General features: G+C 42.9%; 1 protein-coding gene across 1 annotated transcript in view; it reads right to left on the reverse strand.

Annotated features, from left to right (window-relative positions):
- The window catches only part of KCNK9 (potassium two pore domain channel subfamily K member 9), an 86,757-nt gene extending 70,829 nt beyond the window's left edge, over positions 1-15,928 (reverse strand). Inside the window, exon 1 of the mRNA XM_074145638.1 lies at positions 15,340-15,928. Within this exon, the coding sequence (XP_074001739.1) occupies positions 15,340-15,928 (589 nt within the window). The remainder of the gene's footprint in view (positions 1-15,339) is intronic.
- Positions 15,929-16,238: the final 310 nt, after the last annotated feature.

The raw sequence follows: 16,238 nt of genomic DNA on the forward strand, positions 1-16,238 counted from the left end.
TGGCTTGAAAAAATTCAATAGAGAAGCCTGAAAGGATAGCCTGAATGTTACTGATTGTGTTGGAAGATGTGAAGAGTAAAGGAAGAAGGCCATGAGGCATAGACTGGAAAGCATAAGGACATTCTTCTGTCTAGGATTCCCTCCAAGCAGAAGAGCAGCTGAGGAATATAAAGCTTTTAGAATGCAGAAAGCTGAAAGCCTGTCCCTTCTTGGACATCCTGAACCTAATGCTTGTTCTTACAAAGTCATTTTTTAAGTCAGTGGAGATGACTCAGAAAAAAAGAGCTTTTGAGGAGTTGTTTCTAATATCATTGTAACACCCATTAATATATAACCATTTGGATATATATTTACACTTCTTTAGTTCAGTTAATGCTCTTTTGGGGATGGAAAGGGAAAACCTCTTCTGTTATTTAACATCAATCTCTGTCAGGCCTTCTATCCCAGACCTTGCATTTAATATACCATCTCCAAGTTCTGAAATGAGATCCCCTGGGTTATACATTTTCCACAGCACTGAAATGTGTGCAGTATGATGGAGACAAAGACAGAGGTATCTGTAATAGCTAATAGGGAACTGTATTGATTTTGTTGGTTATATGTTGTTTATTTACTTTTTTAAGCCCTGTTTGAGAACATTTTCTCTTCCTTTCAGGCCACTGCCACATTTTCCATTTGCCACAAGAGCTAATATTGATGCTACACTCTGTGTGTGTGTGAATTTGTTGGGTGAGTAGGAGGGGATGCTTCCTTCAAAATACAGGCTCTCCAGACCAGATTCTGCACACATTCATCTCAGTTTAAAGCCACAAATACACCAAAACAACCAGGTTCCACAGGATTTACAGAGAGCAACTGTGATCAGAATCTGTCCCAGTCTGTCAGGATCCACCATTTTTGTCTGTTGGGAAAGACGTAGGTGATCTCTCCCACTCCCTGTTGATGGAAGGGGGCGGGAACGCAGTACCACATGGGAATAATATGCAGCTTTACGGTGAGCTGATATATGAACAGGAATTAACAGGGTGGTGGGAAGGGAATGAATCAGCCAGTCCCAGTGAAGACAAAGAAATTTTTCAGACACTACCCTGGATCTCACCCACTCAGACACAGCATCTTTTCTTGGCCCCTGTGATACATCATCTCTTCCTCTCATAAAAAACCTAGTATTGCAGTGTCAAGTAAACCTGTAAAAATGACCCTGCCAGGAGCAGATCAACTGATCGTACACTCAATCAGTGATGTACAGTCGGTCCGTGAGTGCAAAGTCAGCCCAAGGCATCCAGAATTGTTTGTGTGTAAATGAAGCCCAGACCAACACTGAAGTCTAGAAATTAGGGAACCCAGGCAAAGTTTGGGCATCTTCACTTCCAGAATTAGAGAAGAAGCCATGGAAGGTGAAAAACTATATGGTCATGATCTCAAGGTTATTTCAAAAACAACATGTATCTGTCTCATTGTTACAGTGTAAAGACCCATCCTTGAAGCCCACGGAAGGGAAAGGAGGTTTTGAAATACAAAAATGGAGGCTTGTACAAAGGCTTAGAGGGCTCTTCTAGAAAAAAAGTGCATTTGGGCTTAAAATCTATGTAGTAAATTATCTGTTCTCCCCTTGGTGCAGGCAAGTAATTCCTCTCACTTTAATGGACAATTTTATGGCTGCTAATAACATTTGTAGCTAAGATAATGACAAGGATAATCAAATCCCATGCTTGAGGGCATAAACTGATTGCTGCGGGGGTTAGCAACAAAATCACCATCGTCATATATTGCACAGGTGTATTATGGGATAGATTTCCTTCCTCCAAAGTAGAAAGGTATTGGTGTCTGCCAAGATAACAGATTGGATGATTGTCTGTGTTATGGAAATTGCTGGTTTGTATGCATGGAATTTAGGGAAAGAGGAGAAACCTCTTTGTTTCAGCATGACAGAATTTGTAACCCAAAATGCAAAATGAGCAGGGGTTGCAAGATACATATTGATGCCCATTCTAGCAGAGCAGCTGTCTTAAAGGCAAGTTCAGCCTTGACCGTAATGAAAGTCCACTACCAGATAGCAAATGTTGGTGTACATTTAGCATGGTACCCAGAAATATCTATAGAGTATATAATCCCAGAAACCGAGGGCTGGGAGAAACCTTGACAAAATATTTGACCTGTTTCAGCATGCTTAGATCTTCAGTCCATCACTTCAGGCTTATTTAACTCATCAGTCAGCTCCTGCAGAGCAACTATCACCCACCCAGCTCCTAGGAACACATGGCTTGGATGGACCTCAGAAGGTAACCTAGTCCATTCAGATCTGAGGCAGGCTGAGGTATACCAAGCCCATGCATGTTGGACAACTCTTTAATCCATTCATATAAATAGCCTATTACTCACAGCTGACAATGAACCTACATCTACTGTGCTGAGGAGTAAACCTTGGGTAGATATGTAGAAAAAACTTATCACTGTCCTCTTTACAATAACCTTTCACATAATTGAAGCCTGTTATTATTCCTTCCTTCATATATTTCTTTTCTAGACTAAACAATCTCTGTCTACTTCACACTGAATACAGGTCAAGTTTTCTCAAGGTATTTTGATTTTTCTGTTCCTTTCTCAAAGCAGTGTTCCCAAAACTGGACCTAGTTTTCAAGGTGAAGCCTTACCAACACCAAAAAAACAGAATATCTACCTTCTGTGACTTACATCCAACACTTGCCTGTCTTGAATATCTCACACCATAGACTCATATTTAAACTGCAATCCACTTTATCAGCATGATGTTGCAGTGCTTGCATCTAGTCAGTTGACATCATTTTTCGATATGTGCATTTGATGTTTCCTTCTGCAGTGTAATACTTCGCACTTGTCTCTGTTGAATTTCATCATATTGATTTCAGAGCATTTCTACAATTTATCAAAACCATTTTGTATTCTGCTCTCGCCCTCCGAAGTGAAAGCTGCCCCTCTCACAATTAAAATGTGTACTCTCTGTTCTATCAGCCAAACCATTAATTGGAAAATTTAATAGCACCAACCACAAGACAGACCCTTGTAAGGCTGTACATGTTAAGTCCATCCAATTTGACTGAAAACTACTGATAAATATTTTTGCTTTTTTTATATCCTTTTGTGAAATTATGCGGTAGCAGATGTAGCAGGGGGGCACTGGGTTTGTATTTTCTGCCCTATTTACAACCATCTGCACAGTGTATGCACTTTTCACACATGTGATAAGTCCAGCCACAGTGCAACCTCTAGCCCACAGTGTGTGTGCATCCAGACCTTGGACCCACCTGTGGCAATTCCATCCAGTCTATGTTTTTCTACTGTAATTATGAGAACTCAATGCTATTATAATGCCACATAAGTAATAAATTTGAAGATCTACTGTTCCCCCACTATCAGCTAGACCAGCTACTCTATTGAAAAAAAAAAAACAACCCAAAGCCCAGAGAAGTATGATGAGTTACTCAAGAAAAATTTCCCTTTGTTCCACCTTGTCCCTTGTTATCCTCTAGGTACTTTCACGCTGATTGTTTAACAGCTTGGTCAAATCTTTCTGAGTATCAAATTTAGGTTGACTGAGCATTAACTCCTCGTGTTCTCTCCTGTCCCTTTTTTAAAGATAGGCAATGTGTTTGTTTTTCCCTGCAACAGCCACTGGTAGAGCTGTTCAAACAGCAGCCATAAAAAACTAGTGACACTGCTGACAGTGAACAGTTGCTGCTTAGAGAAGAGGTTTGATTCTTATCCAGATATTCAGCTGGAGAAAAAATTGTTGAATGCACTGATAATCCCTCAGGGAAGTAGGAACCTTCAGCAAAAAAGGACAAGATAAATTTACATAGATCCCAAGCAAGATCCAAGACAAACTTCAAACAGCCTGTGTGTGTACAGAACCATTAAAAATAAGGCAGGAGGAGGCTAGTCCATACCTTGCCGCAAGGCAGGACAGTTTGCATAGGCCATTCTTGACAGATGCTTGTCTATCCTGTTCTTCAAGACCTAGCAAAAAAGAGCCCACACCCTCCCCAGGCAATGTATTTCAGTGTTTCCCTAGTATCACTGCTAGAAAGATTATTTCTCTGTGACCACTCTAACTCTTCCTTGCTGTTGTTTAACAGCTTTTCTTATTCACTGTGCTGCACTCAGGTTCTTCAGGAACAGGCTGTGGTTTTGGTCAGATTTGAAAAGCTCCCCAGACTGGATTCTTTTCAAAGAGATGTGAAAATATTTTTTAATTGCTCATCACCCAACCTGTAGTCAGGTTTCAGCTAGTTATCCAAATCAGGACCACATATGCTCAAAAGCCAGCAACTTCCATTGTGATAACTATGGCCAGATATGTAGAGCCACATTTACCTCTTCAGTACCATATACATCTGCCTCTTTAGTACCACCAGCCTTTACTGTAGCCCATCTTGAGAAAAGAAAAACCTCTCAAAACCTTTAAAAAAGAAATCATACCAAAAAGCCAGCAGCTGACCTACCTATATCATAAGGACATTGACTTCAAATGTCATAAAATGACTGCAACATAGTAAGACTGAGGCTTTATGAAAAATTATCTCTGGTGCCAGTCCAACAAGTCAAATCAGAGCTGAATGCAAGCCATACTGATTAAGCGATCACAAGCATAGTGGTACAAAGACTTCTAAATGAAAATATAATTGGGGGTGGATATTTGGGAAGAAAACAAAATTGAGGCCATTCTGAATCTGAATCATACCTAGTGCTTCTCAAGCACTAAAATAAAACTCTTGGATGTGTAACACATTCATGAACTGACTTGTAACACCGCTAATTTTCTTCTGTTGGCCTACATCAGTAGGTATCAGCTTATGTTGTTTTCTCTGATTGGCAGAGTGCACTCATTAAGGCAAACACATTGCTACTAAAGCCCTAATTGTTTTGAAAAGTGCCCTTTAAATAACAGGCCTTTTACTACTAGGCAGGATGTGTTTTAAGAGCAAATCATGAGCTTAAGCCTTTGCTGCCAGAAGACTGATCATTTATTTGTTTGTCAGACAAAAAAACCAGAAAAGAATGCAAAAGCTGATAGGGCGTCAGTACAGACTGAACAGCTACCATCTCCTTCATCTTCTTGGGATGTTCATTCCCACATAAAACAGCAAAGGAGAGGAAAAACTCTGAGTTTGAGAATTTTCAATATATGAGTTGAAAGGTCAACTGAAGGATTCAGGTCAAATCACTGGGATTTCCAGGTGCTTCCGATGGCACAGATCCAGTGTTGCTGTTTGAACTATCAGTTGCCTAGAATTAGCTTTATCTCGTTTCTAACACACCTAAGTAATATTGCAAAAAAGACTGCAATGGTAAATCATATTTGGTGTCCGGGAGCAAACAAACAGTAGATCAGGGACTTTTAAGGATGATGTGGTGGAGTTGTCATGGTTTAACCCCAGCTGGCAACCAAGCACCACGCAGCTGCTTGCCCACTTCCCCCATGGTGGGATGGGGAAAAGAATCAGAAGAGATAAAGTGAGAAAACTTGTGGGTTGAGATAAGGACAGTTTAATAAGTAAAGCAAAAGCTGCGCACAGAAGCAAAGCAAAACAAGGAATTAATTCACCACTTCCCGTGGTCAGGCAGGTTTTCAGCCATTCTCAGGAAAGCAGGGCTCCATAAGGCTTAACTGTTACTTGAGAAGACAAACACCGTAAACTCTGAACATCCCCCGCTTCCTTCTTCTTCCTCCAGGTTTATATACTGAGCGTGGCATCATACGGCATGGAATATCGCTTTGGTCAGTTGCAGTCAGCTGTGTTCCCTCAACTTTTTGTGCAGTCCCACCCTACTCGCTCGTGGGGTAGTGTGAGGAGCAAAAAAGGCCTTGACTGCTTAGCAACACCAAAAAACATTAGTGCACTGTCAACAGTATTCCCATCCCAAACCCAAAACATAGCACTATATCAGATGCTAGTAAGAAAGTCAACTCCATCCCAGCCGAAACCACAACAGGAGTGATCGTGGGTAGATCCCTTCAAATGCTGGGAGAGACTTGCACTCCCTGAACATTGGTCTCCAGACTTCCACATCCCAAAACATGCTTTTTTCCTCTTCAGTAGTCTAGGCCAATCCACTTCTTTTGACAGCCTAGTATATGTAACAATCCTGAATAATGCCGAAAGGGCACCTCTTTACTGGTTTTAGTCCTCAGCAGAAAATACTATATGCTTTGTCCTGTAAGGAATTCTTCTAGAATTCCTGCTTTACCTCTGCAAGCCCAAGAAGTTCCCAAAGACCAGCAAAATGATGGGAGAGCACTGAGACTTCAAGTCACCTCTGCAGGTATGAGGTGTTTCACTGATGCAAGATTGTAATGGTGAGTTTCATGAACAGTTTTAAAAGATTTCAGAGGCAGTATCTTATACGACACAGCCTGCATGCAGAGCCTTACGTTCAGGGCTCTACATCCTTCTTGTTGCTGGAGTTCATTTTATTGCAGGTCCCCAAGTTTCCAGATCGAAGTTAACCTAAGTACCAAACTGCAGATTTTTAAAAATTTTTACTGTCTATAACACTATTTTCACTGAGTGGTCAGACCTGTTTCACCATACAGTCCAAACTATTAACAGCTAATAGCTGTACTCAGTGATCTTAAAGGTCTTTTCCAACCTAAATGATTCTATGATTCTAACAGTAACTGTTCATTTGTTCAAGTAATGGAGGTCTAGACCTTTGAAAGAAGAGTATTCAATGCCTTCTCCTACTGTGTCTGGTCCTGAAAACTTCCAGATTGGTGTGAAATGCAGCAAAGTGACAACTCAAAACTCCAGGTGGTCACAGGTTTGTTGTGACAGTTAATTTCTGATACAGTTCCCATAGCAATGGCCTGTCGTGTTTTAAACAGGAGGAGGACATCCTTTCTAGAGGACATCAAAAGAAAAGAGGGTGAAAGAAATAAAATATTCCATCTGCACCCAAAAACATCTCTGTAACAAGTTAATAGTAGCATACATTAGAAGCTGCTGACAGTGCCAATTGCCTTGGGAGTAGATCTCTTATTTCTGCCTTCCCTTCAATATGTCAAGAATATCCCTAAATTGTGAGTCTACGAACATTTCCTCATAGCTAATCTCTCCCGCACTATACAATTAGAAAGAGCTGCTGCAGGTTTCATTCATCAGTCTGTGCCCTAAAGCTCTCTGCGAAATTTCTCAGAGAAGGATCCCGCAGCTAGCATAGGGAGCGATCCTCTTCTGTGATGGGGAACAAGGAGACAACCAACTTCCCATTAGATATCTTTTAACCCCACTACTTGCCTGCTTTTCTCTGAAGCTCTTCTTTCTTGCTGGTGCAAGGAATTGAAAGGACAATAGAGTCTATTCCCTCCTAATCATCCTAACAAGTAACAAATACATGAGTCCTTAATAGAGATATGTCTTTCACTGATATGCCCCAATCATCTCCATAATGAAAGCAGTTAAAAAGGACACTGAACCCTTTAACCAGCTGACAACCACACAAGCCTCTCGTGGCAATTGGCCAGATATTTTAAAAAATGGGCACTTAACTTCTTAAAAAGAAAAAATCTTCTAAGAAACTTAGGAGTTCTTCCCCCAAAACAGAAAAGAAGTGTGCAATACACTTTCAAAAAAAACCAAAACACTTCTCAGTGGATCAGAAGAGATTGGATCAGAAGACACTGCTAACTGTCTGGCAGCAATGAAAGAAAGCAAAATGAAAAAAAAAAACCCAGCACCAAAATAAATAAATGGAATAAAAAGCATCAACATTCTTCCTCAAGATTTCTCTTGGCTCCAAGTTTAAGGTATGGAGTAGGCATGTAGTTTATCCTTTCACTTTCAATTAAAAAAATAAAGATCAGTATAAATGCCAAAGTCAACATATGCTCTAACTCCACAAACTCTGTTTGCTTCATTATTAAAAAATAAAATAATCTGAAAACTGCTGTTACAGATATTTTTCAACCAGGAGTTGGTTTGCTATCGAATAGAGCTCCTTGCATTGTAGAATTCACATCAAATAATGGCCTGATCCAAAACTACTGTGACTCAAAATATTCTCTTACAACATTATTGACAACAGACTTTGGATCAGGCCTTAACTTCTGGGGATTTTTTGCCTAACATTCCCTAATCCATCAACCCTTTTACTTTTCTCAAAGAAACTGCCTTAGCTACATCACCAACAATATCAATGTTAGTTCAAGGTAATCAACAAGCAATCAAACAGACACCTGGTAGAGTACAGGTAACCTGGGAGAATGACTCAATCCATATATTTTAATTTGAAGTCAGTATATTTCATGGACTATAGGCCAGAGAAGGTAACGAATTCAATGTAATTTGCATCACAGCAATCTACATATGTGAAATTTCAGAAGTCGTCCATGGCTTCACTCAAAAATATCCACAAGCTGAAAAGAGATGACTAGGCCTGCTACACACAGCAAACATCTGTTGCAAGTCCACAGTAACCTCTTAGTTCAACTCAGAAGCAGCAAGGACTCTTACTGATTAGTTCTGCATCACCAGCAAGCGTCCTTGCTAGCATCTGTTACCAGGGAGGGGGATTTGATGTGGCCTTTATCCAGATCCAGTCAAGGATTTTCAGCAAAAATACACAGAAAACGGATACCTAAAAACCCTAAAGGGCCTTTGACAGAAGACACGTAGTAATAACAGAGATAATTACGCAGAATCATATATGCTCCTTCACATAATAAAGCTCCAGGTTCTGCTGTTAGTGCGTGTCAGAAGACCTAAGCTGCAGGAATTGGATAATATCACCTTGAAATCATTATGGATCTCTGCCTTTGGTTCATCTTCACTGTTTAATCTGGCTATAAACTAATGCCATGTGGTCTGACAGAGAGAGAAGTGAGCTGTTTGGCAATTAGAAATATTTCCCAACCTGAATCTTCAGAAAGTCATTTTATCTTCTTGTCTCTAAATTGAAGGTAATTTTTACACAGAGGTGTTGTGAAGATGAATCACCTAATGTCAGTACAGCATTCTGAATATAAAGTGCTGTGTAACTCCAGCTCGAAGTCATGAGCATGGCTTTCAGCATTTATGAAGGAATATGCTTCAGCATTGAAGGAACTAAGCACCTCAGCTCACATTGCCTTCGAAGGAAGACAACAGCATTCTGATCCTTGACCAGATGAGCAGCATCTGTCTCAAAACCCATGGTATCCAAAACACAAGCTCTCCGTTAATCAGTTTTCCTTTTGATCAAGCCTCGATCATTCTGATGCTGTTCCCAGAGAAAGCAAAGGGATTTTTGTTCTTTTTACTTGAAGCAGGAATAAGCCCATGGCTAACAGCTAAACTTCTTCCTTTATTCTTAGCCTAGAACACCTCCTCTCCCTCCCAGTTCTGCCCTGTGAATTTCTGCTGACCATCCTTGTATCAGCAGGATCATTTTCTTCTTCAGAAAACTTCTTTCCCAAAAGACTCACCAATACCTCTAGCTTGCAGACTTGTCAGTGGACAAATACAGATACTTCTATGCTGACACTTGCAAAGGCATGTAAACGGGTTAACTGCCTAGAAAAACAATCAATAAGCAAAGACCATATAGTGGAGAGAACGGAATTTCAAACATCTTTGGTTTTCTCTCAAGAAAAACAAGCTAGTCTAGGAACTATTAGAGCTCAGGATGTGGAAAAAGGAAGATTCAGAAAATCATAGAGCATACGGCTGATAAAGACTTCAAGAGGTCAGCCAGTCCATCTTCCTCCCTTAAGGCAAAAGCAGCTATAACTTAAGCTTCCCTGACAGATTTTTTGTCTAAACTCTTTTTACAGTGCTCCAACAGTGGAGATTCCACAGTCTCCTAAGGCAATCTCTTCCAGCACGCAACCACCCTGACAGCTGGAAAGAGCTTCCTCGTGCCTAATCTAAATCTCACGCACTTCAGTTAAAGAAAAAAGTTACGAATAGTTAGGAGGAAATCAAAGGACACCAAATCCTAAAAAATGACAAGAGACTAATTTCTCAAGCTTGGTTACGCTAAGGAAATCTGCTGACAGCATCACCCAGCTGAGTGGCTAGAGGCTTCTCGATGCTTCCCCCAAACTGTTTTCAGACTCATACTGGATATTGCATTTCCACTGCCAGTAAGCCATACAGCAGGAAGTTGCAGTTGGTATCAGTCTGAGCTGTATTTTTGCCTTGCTTATCAGTGATTTTTAAAAAGCTTTTGCTAATGTGCCTCTGGCAGGAATGTGAGGTATCATTGCAAAACCAGTTTTCAAGAACTCCAGGACTGTTTCTATGAATATGTGAGCAAAGTAGCCACAAGGTCCCCTCTGTGTTAGCAGAACACTCTTTTTGATTTTTTTTTTTAATTCTCCATGAGACAAAGAATATAGCGAGCAAAGATCTTGCAGAGTATTTTAGTTATGCAGGGGAGCAAAATTCTATGCATCTTCCTGCAGCTCACTGAAGCCAACCTCCTCCTTGCCTAGGAGATACCAGTAACAGATATTACAAGCCCTGATCATCCACTATTCTCCACTGAAGCTTCAGATGGTGTGAATGAATAGATTCATTACTCCAGTGCATCTACTAGCATTCCTATCACCAGAAAATCTCGCTCTTTACTTTCACTTGAGTTTAACAATAATAAAGTGGCTTTAATCTATTCTGTGTTTATTTGGGGTTTTTTATATGAGATATGACCTTCATGGTCCTGGCAAGTCATGAATGTAGAAGTTAACTGACCAAAACGTTGGTGTCTTTGTTCTCTGTCTTTCCCTTTTCCTGTCTTGTCTTCTTCCTTTCTTTTCTTTCTTTCCATTGCAAATTGTCCATCTGCTATGATTCCCTACCCAAAGCTTTTCAGTGGACTGCCTCTAAATATTACCATCCATCAAAAATCAAGAGCAGACACCAGAGGCTTTTCTTAAAAGAGGAGCAATACTATCAAAATAATTCACACATAAAAACACTTATGTCTGTTTCTAAACCAAATTAGAGACGTTGCAACACTACCAACTTGCTATTTTTATACCCATTTTAGAAGAGCAAAGTGATGCAGAGAAAGTATATGGAGATTTAACCACTATCCTGAAATGGATTTAAAGCATGTGTTTGCTTAGTTCACTAATGCAGGTTCAAACTCCCTGTCAGGCCACTGTCTGCCAGAAATATGTAATCTCCTCATCTGGATGTAGACAGTTCCTCAGTGTTTAGCTACTCAGTAGCCAAATAGCTGTCAATAGGTGCATTATCCATTCACCATTACAGGTTTTGTACCATATTCTTAAAAATTATTTTGTCTCTGTTCACCAGGATAGTTCAGTCACTGCATACAGTAGGTTTGAGACTGGAAACAAAGGCCTAAATGCTAGAAAAGGAGACTAGCAATTCACAGCACACACTGTCTGAATTTTGCTCTCCTTACAGTCACTTCTCAGGAAAAAAAAAATAAATAAATAAAAATCCTCAATCTGTTTGTTGTTTCAGTTCATTTTAGGGTGACATAAACAGCTTTCAGTTCTTTACATTCTGCGCAAGCCTCCAGAAATATTCAGTGTTTACTAGAGCTCACTGGTGTTAAATCAAGTATGACTATCACCCTTTAAGGCCTAAACGATGGAGCGATATCCATACCAATAACACATTTTGACAGTGTTGACACCTGCTTACATAGAAGAAGTTTACCCACTCTTATAAACCTGTAGAAAAGGGCATTAAAACTTAGTAGGAATCCCAGGAATTACCTTTTATTTTCAAAAGTTGGTGTTTTCATCCATCCTATCCAGCTTCTTCATGAACTCTGGGGAGTATTCTACAGTGTATCTCATAAAAGACAAATAGCTGGATGGAGAACTTGATTAAATTGTTCCCTGTCATCATTTTGGCTATGTAACTGAAATGAATAGAAAATAATACCAGCTAACTCTGAAGTGAGAATAATCCCGAAATAAACTCAGCAACTGGTGAGAGCCAAGAACAGCATATTCGTTGTTTTTGATCACTTAAAAACTTTCACAGAACTCAAACATGACCCAAACATTGTGAAAGTAGGGTCTTTTTCTTCTGCTAATGGGTTTTAAGAGCAAGTCGTCAAATGTTGTAGCACTTGCGGTTGTTAATTTTTTTTTTTGTTGTAAAAAAAAAATAGAAAAAAACACCATTGCACCCGGAGATTAGAAAAAAACTTGTGTCACAGGTGAAAAAACCTGTTTCCATTTACTTGAATAGCCCTCGCTTCTTTAGTACTCAGCTTGACAAGTGAGCAACAACCCCCCACCCTCTAATGAAAGCCAAACGCCATAGATCGGAGGAAATGTGAGAGTTGACCAAATCTCAGCACTTCGCCTGGCACGGGAGCCTTTCAGTTTTGCATGCTCCCGTCCCAACAGGTCTATAATGATGTCTTTTCACTGGAAGCAACAAGCCAGTCAGGTTACCCGACGAAGCGGGGGACGACCGGAGCTGACGACGGCCGGAGCTGTCCCTCCAGCACCACGCCGGGAGCTGTCCCTTCAGCACCACCGGCAGCCCCGCCCGCCAGCGCCGCGCTCTCCGGGTCCGGCGGTCCCTGCCAGGCTACCGATCATCGTTGCTGGCTCATGGTCCACGGCCAGCGATAACCGGCTGCGATTAAATTAAAGCCACAGTAGCTTAAATCAAGGCAGGAAAGAGGTAATCGCTTCAGACGTGTTGCTAGCACGGCAATCTCAAGGAGAGCAATTAAGTTAGACATAAATTAGTCTGTTATCATATGCATATTGCTAGACTTTGTGGTCCACTGATTCCTATCGCTCTCCCATGAACAGAAGTTTTGTGCAGAGAGATGTACCACTCCAGATTAAGCAGCGAAGGTTTTTATTCACTCTCTTTTGAAAATCAGCCTGTGATGGTTAGTTAGATGCACTTTTGCAGGAGCACCTACTGACTACAGCGTGTTCACTAATGCGTACACCATTGCATGTGCCTCTTGAAGTCTGTCTGGAAGATTTCAGAGGGAGAAGAAAATGTATGTGAGAGCTTACACAGAATCAGATTAAAAAGAAGAACCATCACAAAAGATTAATATGAACATTTAAGATCAGTGTCCCGTGCAAGAAACAGAGAGAGAAACCTTCTCTTATTTTCCTGAGAACCTACGTATAGGAAGTCTTTTTTTTTTTTTTTTTTTTCCTTTGGACCAAATTCTTTTAGGATGAATAAGAAATTAAAGAAAAACCTTCCATGTTCACTTTTACAGACTACTTGTACACCAGATAACATCATAAAGCTACTTTAGCACTGAAAAGATGATACACAAAACAGAAGTGCATTTGGCAAGATGCAGATAGTAACTATTAATAAACTTTTGAAAGACAGATCACATACCCTCCTGGAGCAGGGTTTCCCAAATGAACAATCGTAAAAGAACGTCTGTCTTTATGCACCATTCTTTATTATCACTCTTCCTCCCAGTGGTTCCCAGTTGCTATATACATGTTAAATTTAAACAATTCTGACATCTCAAAGCACCTCTGCCTACAGAAATGCACGCCATCCTCTGCACGCTTAGGTGCTCCAAGCTTCCTAAACAAATCCCAGCTCTTTGCAGGAGAAAATGCTAAAACTTCCCAAGCAAGTTGTACTTGTTTCCAGGTAAAATATGATCAAAACAGCAAAATACTGTAAAAACAGCCCTTTCTACCTGTCACCAACTGAGTTTAAGAATGCAGAAAGTATTGCAGCCACCTCTTAGGCAGGAGTAGAGGACACTGTGAGTACACAGATGTGTGCGTGGAAAGCTGGTTGTAATCCATAGGGGCATTACAGTCCCGTATTCATTTAGCACAAAGAAATGACAAGAGACAGATCAAGGAAAAGAGAATCAGTGACCAAAGGAGGAAGGACAGTTCTGACATCATAAGGAACAGCAGGAAATCTAAGTCATTAGCCAAAGTTACATTCTACTTTATATTCTATAACCTACTAATATATGTATTTTATATATATACACATATATATATAGTAATAGAAAAGGAGATTATCCCTTTAAAATCTTATCTTTCTAGGTAAAAATAGGCTTTATACAGTCAGACGGTCTTTCAAAGAAAATTTTTACTGCCCCAGATAGAATCCAGTCAAACAAATGCAAGTAGACACTGCTCAAAGGGCAGTAGACAGCTCGTTCTACTGTAAATGGTCAGTATCTTCAGGTGGCAACGTGCAAATTTCTTGTAACAAGCCCTAACTGGTACAAAGATCGAGTCCTTCTGTATTAATAAAAGAGCTAGTCTTTCGTGTCCTGTTCAATATAATGCACTATCAAAAAGCCACTGAGCTAGAGAGGTCTTTCCAGATCTCGTTAGGGGGGAGCATCTAGAAGTGCTGGGAGAAGAACATTATCAACAGCCTCAGTAAATCCACCTTAATGAATTCAAACCCAGGAAGAACAAACCTGCTCATCAAGCCAAAGCCAGAGTTGCAGCGCAGTTCTGCGTGCACTCTGCAGCCTCTAGTTATTGTTGTATTTATTTTTACGGCACAGAAGCAAACTTTAGGCAAAACGCTCCACTTTAGCTGCGGGAAGCAGAGATGTACAAAATGACAGCCTGTGGCTGTGTCCACTGACTGTCCCTCGACTGTCCAGGGAAATGGCACATCTGGGAAGCTGGACAGCACGGATGTGACAGTGGGCATTGTTTTGCCTGTCAGACCGTGTGCCCACAAAGAGGAGACACAGACTGTGACCTGTTGGTACATCAGACGCTCCAGCTGCAATAAAAACTTCAGGAACACATTGGGAATACCCGGGAGAGGCCCAGCGATGGGACCACAGCTGTGGGAACCCCCACCACAGCCTTTGCCAATGCCAAAACAAAGTTTGCGAAAGCAGGGCTACGCTTGGATACATGAAGGGCTTTCCCAGCTGATCCAGTTCCCATGCCCTCATCGTCTTCATCCTCATCCAGCTGTCTTTTGCCTAAGTTTTTCCCATGTCTCTTAAGCAAAGGTGAAAGGAAGAGGGTGGCAACAGGACCTCCTTCTTTCTGTGGGGAACCCCGGGAGAGTATCACCCTGCCTATTCCCTCCTCCTCCTTGCCACCCAAGCCACAGCTCAGTGGCAGCCACCTGGCCAGCACCAATCCCCCAACCAGGCCAGTCCCACTCCTCTCCAGTCCCACCCATCCTCCGTCTCCAGAGGAAGCGGTGCGGGACACCATCAAGTCCAACAAGTGCCCATGAAGAGCAATAAATTACATAACACAGGAGGAAAGCCAAAAAGACTCATTACACACTTAACCCTTTGCATGCCATGCCCCCTTCTCCCCCCTTTCTCCCAACCAGGGGGGCTTTTGCCCCAGCCCTGGCACTGGCCCTTGCGGGCCACCCCACTCACCGATGGTCGTGATGACTGTGATAGCAAAGTAGAAGGAGCCGGCAAATTTCCACTGGACGCCGGCCCGGTGAGGCTCGGACTGCATGATCACCAACTCCAGCTGCCGGTAGTCCTCGCTGGTGATGTTGTACTTTCCTTTGAGCCGGATCTCCTCGGCTTTGAGTTTCTCCTCCTCCCGCATCTCGTTGTCGGACTCCAGGGCATCAAAGACGGCGGCCCCAACCAGCAGGTAGGTGAACGTGCAGATGATGAGGGACAGGGTCCGCACGTTCTGCCTCTTCATGGCCGCCAGCAAGGGGCGAGTGAGGGGACCATGTCCCCCCCTGGCCGCCCGGGGATCCGACAGTCCGCAGCAACCGCAGCAGGGGGGCAGCTGCCGGGGGGGCTGGCGGCGCCCGCCGCCGCCGCCGCTGCCGCTGCTCCGGGGCAGCTTGTGCTGCGGCGGCGGCCGCTCTCCGCCCGCCTGCTCCGGCTCCTGGGAGGAGGAGAGGCACAGGAGGCTGCTGGAGCGCCGGGACCAGGTGCCCTGGAGCCGGGAAACTCTGCGCAGGACCTGCCCAAACCAAGCCGTCCCAGTGCGCAGGGCCATCCAGGGCACCCCCGCTCCTCCCCAGCACCCAGGCCAGGGGCAGGGGGTCCCCGCCGAGGGAAGGGGGTGCTGGGCGGCTCCCCGCCGAAGGGCCGGCGGCCCCGGACCGGAGTCCTGCGGCGGGCGGGTCCCCCCGCGAAGTTGTCGCGGCGGTGCGGGGAAGGATCCCCCGCAGCCCGGGCGGGGCGCGGCGCGGGGGCGGAGGCCGCCGCCGTCCCCAAGTTTCTTCAGGCGGCGCGGCGGAGCCGGGGGGGACCGGGCGGCTGCAGTGCGCCCATCCGCGGGGGAAGTGGGGGGCGAGGGGCGGCGG

This window comes from Numenius arquata, chromosome 3, assembly GCF_964106895.1.
Source record: "Numenius arquata chromosome 3, bNumArq3.hap1.1, whole genome shotgun sequence".
NCBI lineage: Eukaryota > Metazoa > Chordata > Aves > Charadriiformes > Scolopacidae > Numenius > Numenius arquata.